We start from the raw sequence: 17714 nt of genomic DNA on the forward strand, positions 1-17714 counted from the left end.
GGGGGGGGGCGCGGCCCGGAGCTCCGCCGCTCCTGATAGGTCCGCGTCCGCAGGGGGCGTGTCCCGGCGCTCCTCCGCTCCCTCCGCCGCTCCTCATAGGTCGGCGGCCTCCGGGAGTGGGCGTGTCCCGCCCGGTCCGGCGCTCCCGATTGGCCCGCGTCCCCAGAAGGGGGCGGAGCCCCGTCCTCCCCCGGCCCCGCCCGCGGAGCGGCCTCCGCAGCATCATCATCCTCCTCCTCCTCCCCAGCGACGCCGTCGGCACCTTGCGCGGTGCGTTCTGCGGCCTCCTGCCCGGCAACGGGTGAGAACCGGCGGCGGGGGGGGAGGGGGGACGCTTTGGCAAACTAAATAATAATAATAATGTTGGTATTTGTTAAGCGCTTACTATGTGCAGAGCACTGTTCTAAGCGCTGGGGTAGACACAGGGGAATCAGGTGGTCCCACGTGGGGCTCACGGTCTTTCATCCCCATTTTCCAGATGAGGTCACTGAGGCCCGGAGAAGTGAAAGCGACTCGCCCCCAGTCACCCAGCTGACAAGTGGCAGAGCCGGGATTCGAACCCATGACCTCTGACTCCCCAGCCCGGGCTCTTTCCACCGAGCCACGCCTTCCCGGTTGACCTTTGACTCTTTCAAGGGGGAGGGGGCGCCCCCAGGTCGGCTCCTCCAGGAGGCCTTCCCAGATTGAGCCTCCCTCTGCCCCTCCCCCCAGCCCTCGGCTCATTCGATTATTGATTATTGTTATTATCGTTCGCCTCCATGCGATCTATCGCACTTAAAATCGTCTTGGTTTTGGTGGGATGAGGCTGCGAGCCCGTCGTGGGGCAGGGACGGTCTCCTTCTGTGGCCCCATCGTCCACTCCAAGCGCTCAGTCCAGTGCTCTGCACCCGGTGAGCGCCCCATCAATGCTATGGAATGAATGAACGAAGGCTCTGCACCTAGTAAGCGCTCAATAAATACTATGGAATGAATGAAGGCTCTGCACCTAGTGAGCGCCCCATCAATGCTATGGAATGAATGAATGAAGACTCTGCACCTAGTAAGCGCTCAATAAATACTATTGAATGAATGAAGGCTCTGCACCTAGTAAGCGCCCAATAAATACTATGGAATGAATGAATGAAGGCTCTGCACCTAGTGAGCGCCCCATCAATGCTATGGAATGAATGAATGAAGACTCTGCACCCAGTAAGCGCTCAATAAATACTATTGAATGAATGAAGGCTCTGCACCTAGTGAGCGCCCCATCAATGCTATGGAATGAATGAATGAATGAAGGCTCTGCACCCAGTGAGCGCCCCATCAATGCTATGGAATGAATGAATGAAGGCTCTGCACCTAGTGAGCGCTCAATAAATACTATGGAATGAATGAAGGCTCTGCACCTAGTGAGCGCCCCATCAATACTGTTGAAGGAATTTGTCTCGATGATGCTGGCTGGTTTGGTTGGATTCTGCCCTTGGGTCTCTCTCTCTCTCTCTGGGGCCCGATTGTCCAGAAGCAGCCGGGCTCAGGGGCAAGAGGCCGGGCTGGGGAGGCCGAGGTCGTGGGTTCGAATCCCGGCTCTGCCCCACCCCCCCGGCAGCTGGGGGGGCGGGGGGGGGCAAGTCGCTTCACTTCTCTGGGCCTCAGTCACCTCATCTGGAAAATGGGGATTAAGTGGGAGCCTCCCGTGGGGCCGCCTGATCACCCTGTGTCTCTCCCGGCGCTTAGAACAGTGCTCGGCACAGAGTAGGCGCTTAACAAATGCCATCATTATCATTACTATTCTCTGGGCCTCAGGGACCTCGTCTGGAAAATGGGGCTGAAGACTGGGAGCCCCACGTGGGACCACCTGATTCCACCTGTGTCTCCCCCGGCGCTTAGAACAGTGCTCGGCACAGAGTAAGCGCTTACCAGATCCCAACATTATTAAAAGGGGGATGAAGCCTGTGAGCCCCACGTGGGCCAACCTGATTCCCCTGTGTCTCCCCCGGCGCTTAGAACGGTGCTCTGCACCCAGTAAGCGCTTAACAAATGCCATCATTATTATTATTATTATTCTTCTCTGGGCCTCCGTTCCCTCATCTGTCAAATGGGGATGAAGACTGGGAGCCTCCCGTGGGTCCCCTGTATTTCCCCCAGCGCTTAGAACAGTGCTTGGCACATAGTAAGTGCTTAACAAATACCAACATCATCATTATTATTATTATTATTTGGGCCTCAGTGACCTCTTCTGTAAAATGGGGTTGAAGCCTGTGAGCCTCACGTGGGACCCCCTGATGCCCCTGTCTCTCCCCCAGCGCTTAGAACAGCGCTCTGCACATAGGAAGCGCTTAACAAATGCCAACATTATTGTTATTATTATTCTCTGGGCCTCAGTTCCCTCATCTGGAAAATGGGGATGAAGACTGGGAGCCTCCCGTGGGACCCCCTGAGTCCCCCGTGTCTCCCCCAGCGCTTAGAACAGTGCTCTGCACAGAGTAAGCGCTTAACAGATACCAACGTTATTATTATTATTACCAACGGGGCAGGACACAGAAAAGATGAAACCGTAAGCCCGTCAAAGGGCAGGGACTGTCTCTACCAACATGATTATTATAGTAAGCGCTCAATAAATAAGAATGAAGGAATGACATCCGTTTCCCCTCCTTGCCCCAGCCACCGTTCCCGCCCCTCTCTCGGGTATTTAAATCCATTCAGTCGTATTTGTTCAGCCCTTAATGGGGCGCAGAGGCCTGTGCTGAACGTTGAGTACCTGCAGGGCCCTTGGGAAAGTCGCCTTCAACACTAAACGCTGACATTCATTCAATAGTATTTACTGAGCGCTTACTACGTGCAGAGCGCTGGACTGAGCGCTTGGAATGGACCATTCGGCAACAGATAGAGACCGTCCCTGCCCATCGACGGGCTCGTCGAGGGGAACAAATACATTAGATATTTTACATTATATTGAAAAATATCTTTTCTAAAGCCTAGGGACCCTAGAGCCATTTTTTTCTTAAAAGAAAAATTAAATTCTAGCTTCCTACCCTAAAACTCCTCTTCCTGGTTATTCACTCATTCAGTTGTATTTATCGAGCGCTTACTTGTGCGCAGAGCACTGTGCCGGGCGCTTGGGCAAGTTCCCTTCAACGGTAGAACGGTGACATCCCCCGCCCACACTGACCGTGCTCAAAACGTGCCGCATTAAGGGAAGAAAAAATACATTCGATTTTTGACATTATATTGAAAAATGTCTTTTCTAAAGCCTAGGGACCCCAGAGCAATTTTTTTTCTCTAGAAAAAATTAAATTCCAGCTTCCTACCCTGAAACTCCTCTTCCTGGTTATTCATTCGGTCGTATTTATTGAGCGCTTGACTGTGTGCCGAGCGCTGTGCTAGGCGCTTGGGAAAGTCCCCTTCAACGTGAAAGAGTGACATTCCCTGCCCACGTTGACCGTTCTCAAAATGTGCCGCATTAAGGAAATACATTAGATTTTTTACATTATATTGAAAAAATGTCTTTTCTAAAGCCTAGGGACCCTAGAACCTTTCTTTCTTAAAAGAAAAATTAAATTCTAGCTTCCTACCCTAAAACTCCTCTTCCTGGTTATTCACTCATTGAATCGTATTTATTGAGCGCTTAATCGTGCGCAGAGCACTGTGCTGGGCGCTTGGGAAAGTTCCCTTCAACACTGAAACGGTGACATCCCCTGCCCACACTGACCGTTCTCAAAATGTGCCGCATTAAGGATAAAAAATACGTTAGCTTTTTCACGTTATATTGAAAAATGTATTTTCTATAGCCTAGGGACCCTAGAGCCATTTTTCCTCTTTAAAATAAATACATTCTACCTTCCTACCCTCCAACTGCTCTTCCTGATCATTCATTCAGTCGTATTTATTGAGCGCTTCACTGCGTGCAGAGCACTGTGCTTGGCTCTTGGGAAAGTACCCTACAACGATAAACAGTGACATCCCCTGTGCACATTGACCGTTCTCAAAATGTACCCCAGTAAGGATCAAAAAATACATTCGATTTTTTACATTATATCGAAAAATGTGTTTTCTAAAGCCGAGGGACCCCAGGGCCATGTTTTTCTGAAAAAAATGCACTTCTGGCTTCCTACCCTAAAACTCCTCTTCCCGATTATTCATTTATTCGGTCGTATTTATTGAACGCTTAATGGTGTGCAGAGCGTTTATTGTGCGCAGGGTGCTGTGCGAGGCGCTGGGGGAAGTTCCCTTCAACACTAAACAGTGACACCCCCTGCCCACATGGACCGTTCTCAAAATGTGCCGCAAAAAGGAAATACGTTAATTTTTAAAAATTATACGGAAAACTGCATCTCCTGAAGCCTATGGAGCCTAGAGCCGTTTTTTTTTTTCCTGAAAAAAAATTAAATTCTAGCTCCCTACCCTGAAACTCCTCTTCCCGATCGTTCGATCGTATTTATTGAGCGCTTGCTGTGTGCAGAGCACTGGACTAAGCGCTTGGAAAGGACGAGTCGGCAACAGATAGAGATAACCCCTGCCCAGCGACGGGCTCACGGTCTAGATTACGTGGACGCTTCCCGAACTTTCAAGCAAAATAATATTTTTGGAAATAGAGCCAAGTAGATGGGACATGAGATGGGGAAGGAAAAGTCAAAAGTTCTGTCCTTGGTTTGCTGGGTGATCTTGAGGAAGTTACTTACCTTCTCTACGCATGGATTACGTTATCTCTATAGTGAGAATAATTCCACCCCTCTCTCGCATTAGGACTCTTTAGATTTTTTATTTTTGGTAAATTTCGGCAGTTTCAGGGTCTGAGAAATATGTACGCTGGGACAGAACAACCGTTGAGTATTTTGCAGTTTCATCAGCCTTTCTTCTCGGAATTTATTATTTTCATTTTCTCCCCAATCGTAACGGAACGGACTAAATGTATCCTTATTTATCGTGATTTGATTGGTGGTATTTTAGACGCGCCTCATGGTTTATGGAGAAACGGATAGTTTTTTATTGGAAATGTGTATCGTTTTCCAGCCTCTCCCTCCCGTGCTCTTCAAATCGTTTTCAGGAGGGCGACCTACAGTCTCGGGTTTGGCCCTGGAACCGTTTTCCAGGAGAAGGGTCGCGATGGGTGAAGATTTGGGGGCGTGAACGGGTAAAAAGGGGGAGAATAAGGGGTTCTGCCCCTTTTTACTCTTCTTTGCTAGATGTGGCATGGGGAGCTCGGGGATGCCCGTTCGAGGGGACGCTGGTAACCCTGCGTTTTTCCTAACCACGAGGCTCACTAGCTGACGAATAATGATAATGTTGGTATTTGTTAAGCGCTCACTATGTGCGGAGCACTGTTCTAAGCGCTGGGGGAGATACAGAGAAGCAGCCTGGCCCAGCGGAAAGAGCCCGGGCTTGGGGAGTCAGAGGTCACGGGTTCGAATCCCGGCTCCGCCGCTTGTCAGCTGAGTGACTGTGGGCAGGTCACTTCATTCATTCATTCAATAGTATTTATTGAGCGCTTACTATGTGCAGAGCACTGTACTAAGCGCTTGGAATGAACAAAGTCGGCAACAGAGACAGCCCCTGCCGTTCGACGGGCTTACGGTCTAATCGGGGGAGGCGGACAGACAAGACTTCACTTCTCTGCGCCTCGGTGACCTCATCTGTGAAATGGGGATTAAGACTGTGAGCCTCACGTGGGGCGACCCCATTGCCCCGTATCTCCCCCGGTGCTCAGAACGGTGCTCTGCGCACAGTAAGCGCTTAACAAATACCAACATTATTATTATACAGGGGAATCGGGTGGTCCCACGTGAGGCTCCCCGTTAACCCCCGTTTTACCGATGAGGTCACCGAGGCCCAGAGAAGTGACCTGCCCACAGTCGTCACCCGGCTGACAGGTGGCAGAGGCGGGAGTCGAACCCATGACCTCTGGCTCCGAAGCCCGGGCTCCGATCCACCGTGACGACTGCCTAGCGAATCCGACAGTTGGGGGTGGCCTGTTGGTGGAGGGATCCGTCCCAGCCGAGCATCTCCGAAGCTAGTGAGAGCGTGGGCCGTTTACTTGCCCCCGGCCCCGGCCCCGGCCCTTCTGAGGAACGGTCAGATGCTAAGATTTTTCTGTGCCAAGAGAACTGCTAAAATAAGCCGGATCTGGCCCGTTGCCTCGGATCGGGAAGGCCTCGTCCGGGTTAACGTGCAGGCCGCGGATCCAGCTACCGGAGGGAGGAACTCCGCTAATTGATCGCGCCTTCGCCGCCCGCGAAATAAAGCAGCTAAAAGCCTCGGGGAAATGCTTCCGAGACACGTCCCCCGACCTCTGCCGGCGTTTCGGCGTTACCCGCCCACGGTGCCACACTCGTCTTGTCGCTCTGGTGACCTCAAGGCGAATCGGCAGAAAGATCCGGGTTAGAACGCCGCTTTCGGGCGGCGGGCGTCTAAGACGGGAAGTCGACCGAGAAGCCGCCGAGGACGCGGGGCAGGGCCGAATCTTAGAAATCTCCGCGGTCCTCAGAGGCTGAGAGCCAGATCCGAAGGACTGCTGAACTCGTGTTGTGCCCTGCAGGGTATCCTCTCGTTGGGAGAGGCGCCGGGGAAAGAGCCTGGGCTTTGGAGTCAGAGGTCATGGGTTCGAATGCCGGCGCTGCCACCTGTCAGCTGTGTGACCGTGGGCGAGTCACCTCACTTCCCTGGGCCTCGGTGACCTCCTCTGTCAGATGGGGATGAAGACCGTGAGCCTCACGGGGGACCACCTGATGACCCTCCATCTCCCCCAGCGCTTAGAACAGTGCTCGGCACCTAGTAAGCGCTTAACAGATACCAACGTTACTATTATTATCATCCTGAGTGTGAGCATGTGAGTGTAGGGTTACTCTCTCCTCCTTCGAAGCCTTATCGAAGACACATCTCCTCCAAGACGCCTTCCCTGATTAAACCCCCCTTTCCTCTTCTCCCACTCCCTTCTGCTTTTTGCCCTGACTTGCTCTTTTCCCCGCCCCTCCCGGCCCCACGGCATTAATGTTTGTTTCTATTCATGTCTGTCTCCCCCATCGAGACTGTAAGCTCGTTGCGGGCCGGGAATGTGTCCGTTCCTCGCCGTACTGTCCTCTCCCCAGCCCTCGGTCATAATAATTACCGTATTGGTGAAGCGCTTACTAGGTGCCGGGCGCTACGCTCGGCACCGGGGCGGATACAAGCGGATCCGGTTGGACCCAGCCCCTGTCCTAAGTGAGGCTCGTAGTCTCGCTCCCCATTTTGCCGATGTGGTGGCCCAGAGATGCGAGGCCACACGGCAGGCAAGGAGCGGAGCCGGGATTCAAACCCCTCACCCTCCGGCTCCCAGGCCCATCCTCTACTCTCTCAAGCGCTCAGTCCAGCGCTCTGCACCCAGTGAGCGCTCAGTAGATACGACTGGATTGAACGAAGCAGCTCGGCTCAGCGGAAAAGGGCACGGGCTTTGGAGTCGGAGGTCATGGGTTCGGATCCCGGCTCGGCCACTTGTCAGCTGTGTGACTTTGGGCGAGCCACTTAACTTCTCGGTGCCTCGGTGACCTCATCTGTAAAATGGGGATGAAGACCGTGAGCCCCACGTGGGCCAACCTGATTCCCCTGTGTCTCCCCCAGCGCTTAGAACAGTGCTCGGCACATCGTAAGCGCTTAACGGATACCAACATTATTATTATTATTATTATTATTATTATTATTATTAAGGCCCCCCCCCACCTCTCCGCAGCTAAACCCTCTTCTCCCCCCTTTCCCTCTGCTCCTCCCCCTCTCCCGTCCCACCCCCTCAGCACCGTACTCCTCCGCTCGATTGTATATATCTTCATCGCCCTATTTATTTTGTTAATGAGATGTACGTCACCTTGATTCTATTTATTTGCTATTGTCTTAACGAGGTGTTCTTCCCCCTGATTCTGTTTATTGTTATTGTTCTCGTCCCTCCGTCTCCCCCCCCCCCCCCCCCATTAGACCGTGAGCCCGTCGAAGGGCAGGGACCGTCTCTATCTGTTGCCGACTTGTCCGTTCCAAGCGCTTCGTCCAGTGCTCTGCACATAGTAAGTGCTCAATAAATACTATGAATGAATGAATGAAAGGCCAGCAGGAAGACCGAGTCCAGGAGATGCCAGGAGGCCGAGCTCCCAGCTGGGCATGTCCCTTTTGGGGGTAGGGTACGCCGTCCGCCCCGGTTTGACCCCCCGACCCCGAGGCCGACGTGGCCCGGGCCGAGCCCCCCCTCCCTGCCCCTCCTCCTCTTCTTCCTCCCCTTGTGGAGCCGCAGCATCCTCGACCAGGCCGCCGAGGGAGGCCTTCTCCCCCCGACACCCCATCTTCTCCCCTCCCTCCGTCTGTCGGGCCCAGAGGGAGGCCGGGCCGCGCTAGGGGGGACCGGACCCCGGGGCCCGGCCTAGGCCCGTCGAGGCCGGGAGAGATTTCACGGTGAGATTTCACGGGGAGGAGATTTGTGGATGTGGGGAGAGAAGACCTAAGGCGGAGGGGGCAGAACTCAGGCGGAGGGCAGAGCCTGGGGGCGGAGGGGCGGTAGGAAAGATTTCTTTGCGGGGGGACGACGGCGACGCAGACCGTTGGCTGCTCGGAGCTGCGGATGAGGGGAGGGGAACCAAGCGCTCGGTACGGTGCTCTGCACGTCGACAAATACTACTGAATGAACGAGACCGGGCCCCCGGGCTCGCCTTAATGCGGGGGGATTTTGAGGGTGAGGAAGGTTTGGAGGAAGGAGAGCGTGTGGGGAGATGGGAAAGAAGTGGCAGTTTCGGGGAATGCGCCTATTTATCGCTCTGTTGGACTCTCCCAAGTGCTCGGACAGTGCTCTGCACACCGTAAGCGCTCAATAAATACGACCGAATGGTTGATTCCTGTGTCGTTGTGGCTTTTTTTTTTTCTTTTTAATGGTGTTTAGTAAGCGTTGCTATGTGCCAGGCACTGTATTAAGTGCTGGGGGTAGATACAAGGTGATAATAATGATGTTGGTATTCGTTAAGCGCTTACTGTGTGCAGAGCGCTGTTCTGTGCGCTGGGGGAGTTACAGGGGAATCAGGTTGTCCCACGTGAGGCTCACAGTCTTCATCCCCATTTTACAGATGAGGTCACTGAGGCACAGAGAAGTGAAATGACTTGCCCACGGTCACCCAGCCGACGAGCGGCAGAGCTGGGATTCGAACCCATGACCCCCGACTCCCAAGCCCCGGCTCTTTCCACTGAGCCACGCTGCTTCCCATCAGGTTGGACACAGTCCCTGTCCCCTAGGAGGCTGTCAGAGTTAATCCCCACTTTACAGGCGAGGGAACTGAGGCCCAGAGGAGGGAAGTGACTTGCCCAATAATAATAATGATGGTATTTTTTAAGCGCTTACTATGATCCCCATTTTACAGATGAGGTAACTGAGGCCCAGAGAAGTGAAGTGACTTGCCCGAGGTCACACAGCAGACAAGTGGCAGAACCGGGATTGGAACCCATGACCTTCTGACACCCGGACCCGGGCTCTATCCACTGGGCCTGCTGCTTCTCCAAGGTCACAAGTGGAGGAGCCGGGATTAGAACTCGGAGTCAAGGTTGAGATTCCTGTCTCCAGAGCGGTGGGTTCCCTAGAAGGGCTGTGAAGAGCCCTTGTGTGGCTTCTGGTCTGTGAGGTGGTCCTCATCCTTGTACTGACCATTCGGTTGTATTTATTGAGCGCTTACTGTGTGCAGAGCACCGTACCGAGCGCTTGCAGTGTACAGTTCGGCAACAGATAGAGAAGATCCCTGCCCTACAACGGGCTCACAGTTTAAAAGTCATCTGTAAAAATGGTGATTAAAAAATGCGAGCCCCACGTGGGACCATCTGATGACCCTGTATCTCCCCCAGCGCTTAGAAAGGAGCTCAGCGCGTAGTAAGCGCTTAACAAATACCAACATTATTATTATTATTATTATTATTATTAATAAAAGTCGGGCTCACAATCTAAAAGACCATTAACCCGTCCTTGTATCCACTGAGTTGAGGTCCATGAAAAGACATAAATCATGGCACAGTGGATGGAGCACGGACCTGGGAGTCAAGGTCATGGGTTCTGATCCCATCTCCGCCACTCGTCCGCTGTGTGGCCTTGGGCGAGTCACTTCCCTGTGCCTCAGTTACCTCATCTGCAAAATGGGGATTAAGACCGTGAGCCCCATGGGGGGACGGGGACTGGGCCCGACCCGACTGGCTCGTATCCACCCCGACGCCCGGAGCACAGCGCTTAACAGATAACGTAATTCCTTATTATTATGAACCCCTGTTATTGTTCCCGCTTTCCCAGAAACCACTTCCAGGGGGAAGGAGCTGTTCCTGGGATCACAGAGGCTTTAAGCCTGTGGGAAGAAGAGGATGATGCAGCAAAAGCTGCTGGAAAAATGAAGAATAACGCACGGGCAGCCTTGGCAACAGGCTGCCCATTCTCAGCTGCTCCTGGGGTGGCTTGATGCCAGGACCTTAAAATGGCAGCCGGGAAATAATCTCCGTTTATACCGTCCGCGCTGTCCTGTCCGTTTTGAGTTGTTCTCGGGGTAGACTGGCGATCCCTGAGGGAGGGATCATTCAACTCCGAAAGCTCAGTGTCTAGCCTGCGCGTATACTGCGTCTAAACGTACTGGTTCGGGGTAGGGTGATCCTTCAGCTCTCATTTCAGGGAAACATCGGTGGTAATTTAAATCGAGGCGGGCTCGTGTGTTTTTTAAAAACATTTTTTTCCTGCACATATTGAAATGCGGAGATTGCCCGGAACCTGAGAATGGATTAGATCTCCAGAGGAGGGGAGCGATGGAGTGGAATGAGGGTGATAAGGTTTAGATAATAGGGTGGACATTGCTTTCCTTCACAGTTACGCTTTAATAACGTTGGTATTTGTTAAGCGCTTACTATGTGCAGAGCACTGTTCTAAGCGCTGGGGGAGATACAGGGTCATCAGGTTGCCCCACGTGAGGCTCACAGTTAATCCCCATTTTACAGATGAGGGAACTGAGGCACAGAGAAGTGAAGTGACTCGCCCACAGTCACACAGCTGACAAGGGGCAGAGCCGGGAGTCGAACCCATGACCTCTGACTCCGAAGCCCGGGCTCTTTCCACTGAGCCACGCTGCTTTTCATTCAATCGTATTTATTGAGCGTTTACTACGTGCAGAGCACTTTACTAAGCGCTTGGAATGTACAATTCGGCAACAGATCGAGACAGCCCCTGCCCAACGACGGGCTTACGGTCTATTGGGAAAGAAGATAAAACATCAAGACCGTGTTATTTGCATTATCTCTTTCTTCTATTAATCATCATTATCAGTGTTTATTGAGAGCCTGCTGTTTGGGGTGGACTAAACTAGGTACTAGGCCCTGTACTCGAGTTGTTTATAACAAGGTAGGTGACCTAGATCGACAAATATTCAACGGTTAAAATGGTCGATCAGTCAGTGGTATTTATTGACCACTTATTGGGTGCTGAGCACTGTGCTGAGCGCTTGGGAGCGAACGGTACAGTTGAGAGACAAGCTCCCTGCCCACAAAGAGTTTACAATCTAGTGAGAGAGGCGATGTAGCCTAATGGAAAGAACATGGGATTCTGAGAGCCAGGTTTTGGTTCCAGCTCTGGCCTGGCAGTATTTCTCCAAATGGTCTTACAGTGAAGGATCACAGAAATTTGTCGGAAATGTTAAAAATAGAAAAAACCTTTTTGAAAGTGGCAAATTGACTTCCATCCACAGAATCCACTGAGTGTCGTATGCAGAGAGAGTTGGTAGACACGATCCCAGCCCTCAAGGAACACACAGTCCAGAGGGGGAGATGATAAAATACAGTACGTAGAGGGACAACGGCAGTGTAAGACTAGGTAGGAAATTGTCGTCGGGCTGGATTTGAGGAGAACGTCAAGTGCTTCAAGGGTACAGATCCCTTTGTGGACCCCCCCCCCCCCACCCGACCCAACAGCACTTGTGTGTGTATATATGTACATCTTTATAATTCTAATTCTATTTATTTTATTAACGATGTGTATCTATAGCTATAATTCCGTTTATAATGATGCTACTGATGCCTGTTTGTTTGTTTTGAGGTCTGTCTCCCCCCTTTCTAGACTGTGAGCCCGTCGTAGGCAGGAATTGTCTCTATTCTTTGCTGAATTGTACTGCCCGAGCGCCTAGTACAGTGCTCTGCACGCAGTAAGCGCTCAATAAATACCATTGAGTGAATTGAATGAGGAGGGGATGCAGAAGGCTTCTTGGAGGAGATGTGATTTTAGGAGGGCTTTGAAGGTGGGGAGAGGAGTCGGTTGCACGTCGGATACGAAGGAGGACGGAGGGCCTGTCCGGAGGGAGGATGTGGGCGAGGGATTCGTGTTGCGTTAAGATGAGAACGAGGTAGGTTGGCGTAAGAGGAGCCAAGTGTGCGGGTTCCGCTGTAGTAGGAGGGATAGAGCTGATCGGGTGCCTTAAAACCAATGATAAGAAGTTTCTCTGTGATGTGAAAGTGGCAAACAGCAGTTGTCAATATATCCTGTTGCCCCAACCAAGATTTTAAAAACAGTTTCACTTAGGATTCGAGCACCTAAGCCAATTCAATTTCTATTCAATCAGAAAGACGGAAGGATACAATAATTCAGTAACAATTTAAGTACCTGTTTAACCCTCCTTATGTTGTTTGTCGACTTGCGGCAAGTGCTCCCCAAGGCCCTCGTGGGTCTCTGTCGTGTTTTTTTGAGCTCTGGTTGCATTTCTTCACGTGGAGCATAGTCACCGACGTTTTGGTAGACAATTATATGCCTTGTACCGAAAGGAAAAATCTTGTTTTGATGGGAGAAACAGATTTCAGTAGTTGAGCAAGAGTACCTTACTAAAAGAATCATTTCTTAGTAGGTCAGAGTGAATATCCCAGTGTCATTTTGACTTGCAGAAATAGTGTCTTTCAATAGAGTCTGCTGAGCAAGTCTAAAGTCAATAGAAGAAACCGTATCTGAAGTAAGAGGTTATTGTCGAATGAACCCGATTTCAGTTCAAATGGATGCCTTTGAAAGGAAGAGGCGCACTAAGGATTTTGGTTGATTTCCCTTAAAATAATGAATAATTTTATTAGATAGAAAGTCCATCCATATTTAGAGTTAAAAGCATAAGCTGGTTTTTCTCCACTGAATACAAATGTGTCTTGACAACGTGGAAGGTTTTTTTTTTATGGGAAGCAGCATGCCGTAGTGGATCGAGCACGGACCTGGGAATCAGAAGGTCATGGGTTCTAATCCTGGCTCTACCTCTTGTCTGCTGTGTGACCTTGGGCAAGTCATTTAAACTTCCCTGTGCCTCAGGTACCTCATCTGTAAAATGGGGTTGAGACTGTGAGCCCCACTTGAGATAGAGACTTTGTCCAACCCAATTTGCTTGTATCCACCCCAGCACTTAGTACAGTGTCTGACACATAGTAAGCACCTAACAAGTACCAGAATTATTATTACTATTATTTTATGATATTTAAGCACTTACCAGGCACCAGGCACTTTAGTTAGCGCCGGCGTAGATTCAAGACAATCAGGTTGGACACAATCCCTGTCCCACTTAGGGCTCACAGTCTTATTCCCATTTTACAGATGAGGTAACCGAGGCACAAGTTAAGTGTCTCGCCCAAGGGCATACAGCAGACAAGTGTCAGAGGTGGGATTAGAACCCAGGTCCTCTGACTCCCAGTCATGTGTTCTTTCCACTAGGTTATACTCCTTCTCTTTGGTTTATCCACATTACAGCAAAGAGCTGGTAGTACAGCTTTTATTTATCTTCGTTTTAATAGTAGTGTGTTTCTTTTAAAGAACTCTGAGAGAGTTAAGAAGTATATGGCATTATGGAAAAAAATATTAAAATTAAGTGCCAGTATTTGAACTGCTCGTGCTTCCGGATAGACTCCAAAAATTCTGTGTTTGGTTGTTCGGGGACCGATTAAAATGTTCTGTTTTTTAAAGAATCAGTGCTGTAAAATTTACCGACTGTCAAGCATCCAGGATACCTAAAACACTGCCTAGATTAGTTTCCTTCTGCATGCTGACTTTCTTTTTTGTTGTGCTACCTTAAAAATATTCTGTTTTCTCTTCTTGGTCCTCTAGGACACCAGGCATCTTAAATGCAAAAGGGAAGAATATGGAAAATGTCAATGAAATCATTTAGGGAATGGTACAGTGTTACCAGTAATGTTCTAGGACATTATTGGGCTATTTATTATCATTAGTGGAAATTTTTAAATCTCAATTAAGTATTCATCTGTAAGCAATTGAAGGAAAATGTATCTAGTTCTCCTATGGAGCAGTTTATTAAACTCAGTTGCTTCTCTGCTTCAGCGTAAATTGAGGGTGATAGTGAGAATGTTAATTAAATGTAGGCATACTTAAGGAATAATAGAAAGTCAGGAATTTTTAGAGTTTAAGGTGCTGTTGTGTTTTTAACATTTGACCGTAAGCCTAACTGTGGGCAGGAAATACCGGCTCTGTTGTGCTCTCCCAAGTGCTTAGTACGATGCTTTGCACAAAGTGAGCACTCAGTAAATTCCACTGATTTTTGGCAGCGTGTGGAGACGGACGATTCACGTCAGGTTTTAGAAACCAATCTACTGGGAGAAGGTAAAGCAGCTCAGAGCGGCTGTTACTATTTTGATATTTGTTTCATTTGAACCCGAAATGATTTATGTTGACTGACTTATTTCTTCCAGGTAAGGTTTCTTCTCACAATAGTACTGGCGGCTCTAGGGTTTTGCTATCCACATCAGTTGTAAAGACATGCACGACTGTAGGTCTTTTTGCGCTAAAGGCTCTGAACAAAAAACCCCGGCCTGGCAAGGGGAAAGATCTGGAGTGTGGAACCTCGATGCTGATCGTTATCACGTGACGCACAGATCCACTTAAAATGGTTTTCCTTTTTTATCATCATCATCAGTGGTACTTATTGAGTGCTTCCTGTGTGCGGAGCACTGTACTCAGCATTTGGGAGAGTGCAGTACAACAGAGTTGGCAGACGTGTTCCCCGTCCACAGTAACCTTAAGTCTAGAAGGGGAGACAGACATTAATTATAAATGAATGATTTCTAGTGTGTAATTAGATGCCACAGGAAGGTGGAAATGGGATCAAGTATATCTGCACTCATGAGCCACTAAGATTTAGAGGGGTGGAAACTAAGCTGTAGTAGACCGACATTCGCAGAGACTGGGAGATTGGCAATAGATCAATCAATTGTATTTATTGAGGGCTTACTGTGTGCAGAGCGCCGTACTACGCGCTTGCTAGAGTGCAATATATCAGAGTTGGTAGACACATTTCCTGCGCACAACCAGCTTAACGTCCCCTGAACACAAACGCTCGACCTGGATCGCCTGGGGGATAGTCGGCGCATCTTCTCCAGACATGCTGGCCAGGAAGACGGAGTAAGAGAGTAGCAGAGTTAAACCAGATGCCCAAAGGCTTAACGCGATTGCGCTAGGCCCCTTACGTCGGCAGCAAAAACAGACGCGTCCCTTGTAGCACTCCGGGCCTCTCCTTTGAAAAGAGACCGTAAGCCCGTTGCCGGCAGGGAACGTGACTGCCGACTCTGTTGTATTCTCCCAAGCGCTTAGCACAGCGTTCGGCCCACCGGAAGCACTCGAATACCATTCACTGATGGATTGATTTGCAAAGAATGAGATAATGCAGCTCTGGGGAAATGCTGGTGGCGAGCCCGTTCCCCACACCAAATAGTGGAAGGTGATTCTGGAAATCAGAGGAGGAGAGGGCCGAATGGATTTTGTTTTTAATGCAGCCTAATAGGATTTTTATGACTGCTCATCAGTTCAGGGACACGTGATGCGTGAGTTTTATAAATATCTGAGAAGGGGTCAGTCTTGGTGACTGGCAGAGAGGAGATCCTCTCTGTTTTCTTTAAAGAGAGAACTGGCTTGCAAAAGCTTTCAGCTTTTTCTAAGGTGGATCCAAAAGAACAGAATGAGATAGTATTTGTGCTTTCCCCCCCTTTAGGCTCCATGGTAAAATCTTGCTCAACAAACCTCAAACGCTGAACCCTCCGAGAAGGACGTGTGCAATGTGTGGACACTGTATACCAAGGTAAGGTGTCAGAGCCGCCTCGTCAACAGCATTTACTTTAGATGTGAAGGACGACAGGGCTTAACTTAGAATAGTGTTTGGCACATAGTAAATGCTTAACAAATACCATCATCATGATTATTATTACTAACGCATTTTATGAATCGCTTTAGAAGAGCTTGTTACACTGAATTCTTACCTGTTAAACTGCTCCTATCTGGTCGGCTTCTTCCGCACCTGTAGCTGTTCTCAAAGATATTTCTGATCCTCCTGGTAATACTCAGAGGGAGGGAATGAGTTCGAATACTGAGGCTGAACGAGCTGCTTTTACCGCTGACCATTTAATTGTTTTGAACAGTTTATTTTGAGGAAAGGGCTCAGAAGCCCATGCTGTGGAAATGTAGAACACATGATAAACATTCATTTTATGAGGCAGATTCAAATCCGAATTTCTCAAAATCAGCAGCGTAGAGAAGCGGTGAGGCCTCGTGGAAAGAGCGCTGGCCTGGGAGTCAGAGGCTCCCAGCTCCGCCACTTGTCTGCAGCGTGACCTTGGGCAAGTCACTGAACTGCTCCGTCTCTCAATTACTTCATCTGTAAAATCAGGGTTAAGGCTGTGAGACAGGGAGTGTGTCTAATGTGATTATCTTGTATCTACCCCAGTGCTTAGTGCGGTGCCTGGCACATATTAAGCACTTAACAAATACCATAAAATCGTAGATTGGGTCTCCCTGCTCCTCTCCTGTCCCACTTCCAAGGGGCAGTCGCAAGTGGGAGATCTGGCTCAATTCTAGAAAAGTAGCAAAAAGATGTGTATCCTCTCCTTTCAGGTGAATCCAGCTAAGAATGGGAGACTCTAGAGACCTCTGCCCTCACCTCGATTCCATAGGTGAGGTCACCAAAGAGGACTTACTCCTCAAATCCAAGGTAAGATGTCCTGTGTCCGGGTGTATGTTTGTGTTGGCTTTGCTCCTAGAATGCAGTGATTGCTTGCATCAGCGGAAGAGTTGAAAATCCAGGCCCGCCGATGCCCCTGGAATCAGCCATCTGGCCCAGCCCTTCTTCAACCTAATGTGTAAATGGGGTATCGACATTCTGTTGGAAAGCTGGTTTTTTCTGGTGATATATTCTGAAAGAAGAGAAGAACCCGCCATAATCGGGAGCTATCTGACATTTTGCTTCTGGCTAATGCTCTTAGTCCATTAGCATTGTGGTGCTTCAGCTAAGCACCCTATTTGGATTTTTGAGTTGCAAATGAAATTTACAGCAGATGGAAGTATCAGACCGTATTTTGATTCGTTGGCCCATTACTGCGTTATCAAATCATCAGGGTTTTTTTTTTTAATTACATTGCTATAATACCTTATCCCATCCCTTAGCGATGGCTGCCTGTGGAAAAGGCAGGTGATGAAATTTTTCCCCTGCAGAGAGAGGGAACGAGCCGTGAAAAAAGGCAGTGAGGGATGGAGATTTTAGGGCCTAGTGGAAACAGCCGGAGGAATGTGAGCGAGGGAAGCTGGCTGAGGTGAGAACCTAGGTGTAGAGGAGTTAACTGAAAGCAGAATAAGCTTTTATATACTCCTAAGAGTGGTTTTGGCAAGAGACCCTTTAATCAGCATTGGTGGATTTTAGTTCTTTGTTTTGTGTGCCTGTTACAAACCTTTATCTCGGGATTTAAGACCGAGGTGGGGTTTTTTT

General features: G+C 49.7%; 1 protein-coding gene across 4 annotated transcripts in view; it reads left to right on the forward strand.

Annotated features, from left to right (window-relative positions):
• Window positions 1-200: 200 nt before the first annotated feature.
• The window catches only part of USP20 (ubiquitin specific peptidase 20), a 44378-nt gene continuing 26864 nt past the window's right edge, over window positions 201-17714 (forward strand). For 3 of the 4 annotated variants that reach the window (XM_029063163.1, XM_029063168.1, XM_029063169.1), the window contains exons 1-3: window positions 201-301; window positions 15951-16037; window positions 16847-16943. In XM_029063163.1, coding sequence (XP_028918996.1) covers window positions 16863-16943 — 81 coding nt within the window. In that variant the 5' untranslated portion in view covers window positions 201-301; window positions 15951-16037; window positions 16847-16862. Of the gene's footprint in view, window positions 302-7985; window positions 8004-15950; window positions 16038-16846; window positions 16944-17714 lie in introns of those variants that run through there. The other variant, XM_029063164.2, reaches the window with a different exon arrangement.

This window comes from Ornithorhynchus anatinus, chromosome 4 (genome assembly GCF_004115215.2).
Source record: "Ornithorhynchus anatinus isolate Pmale09 chromosome 4, mOrnAna1.pri.v4, whole genome shotgun sequence".
Taxonomy (NCBI): domain Eukaryota; kingdom Metazoa; phylum Chordata; class Mammalia; order Monotremata; family Ornithorhynchidae; genus Ornithorhynchus; species Ornithorhynchus anatinus.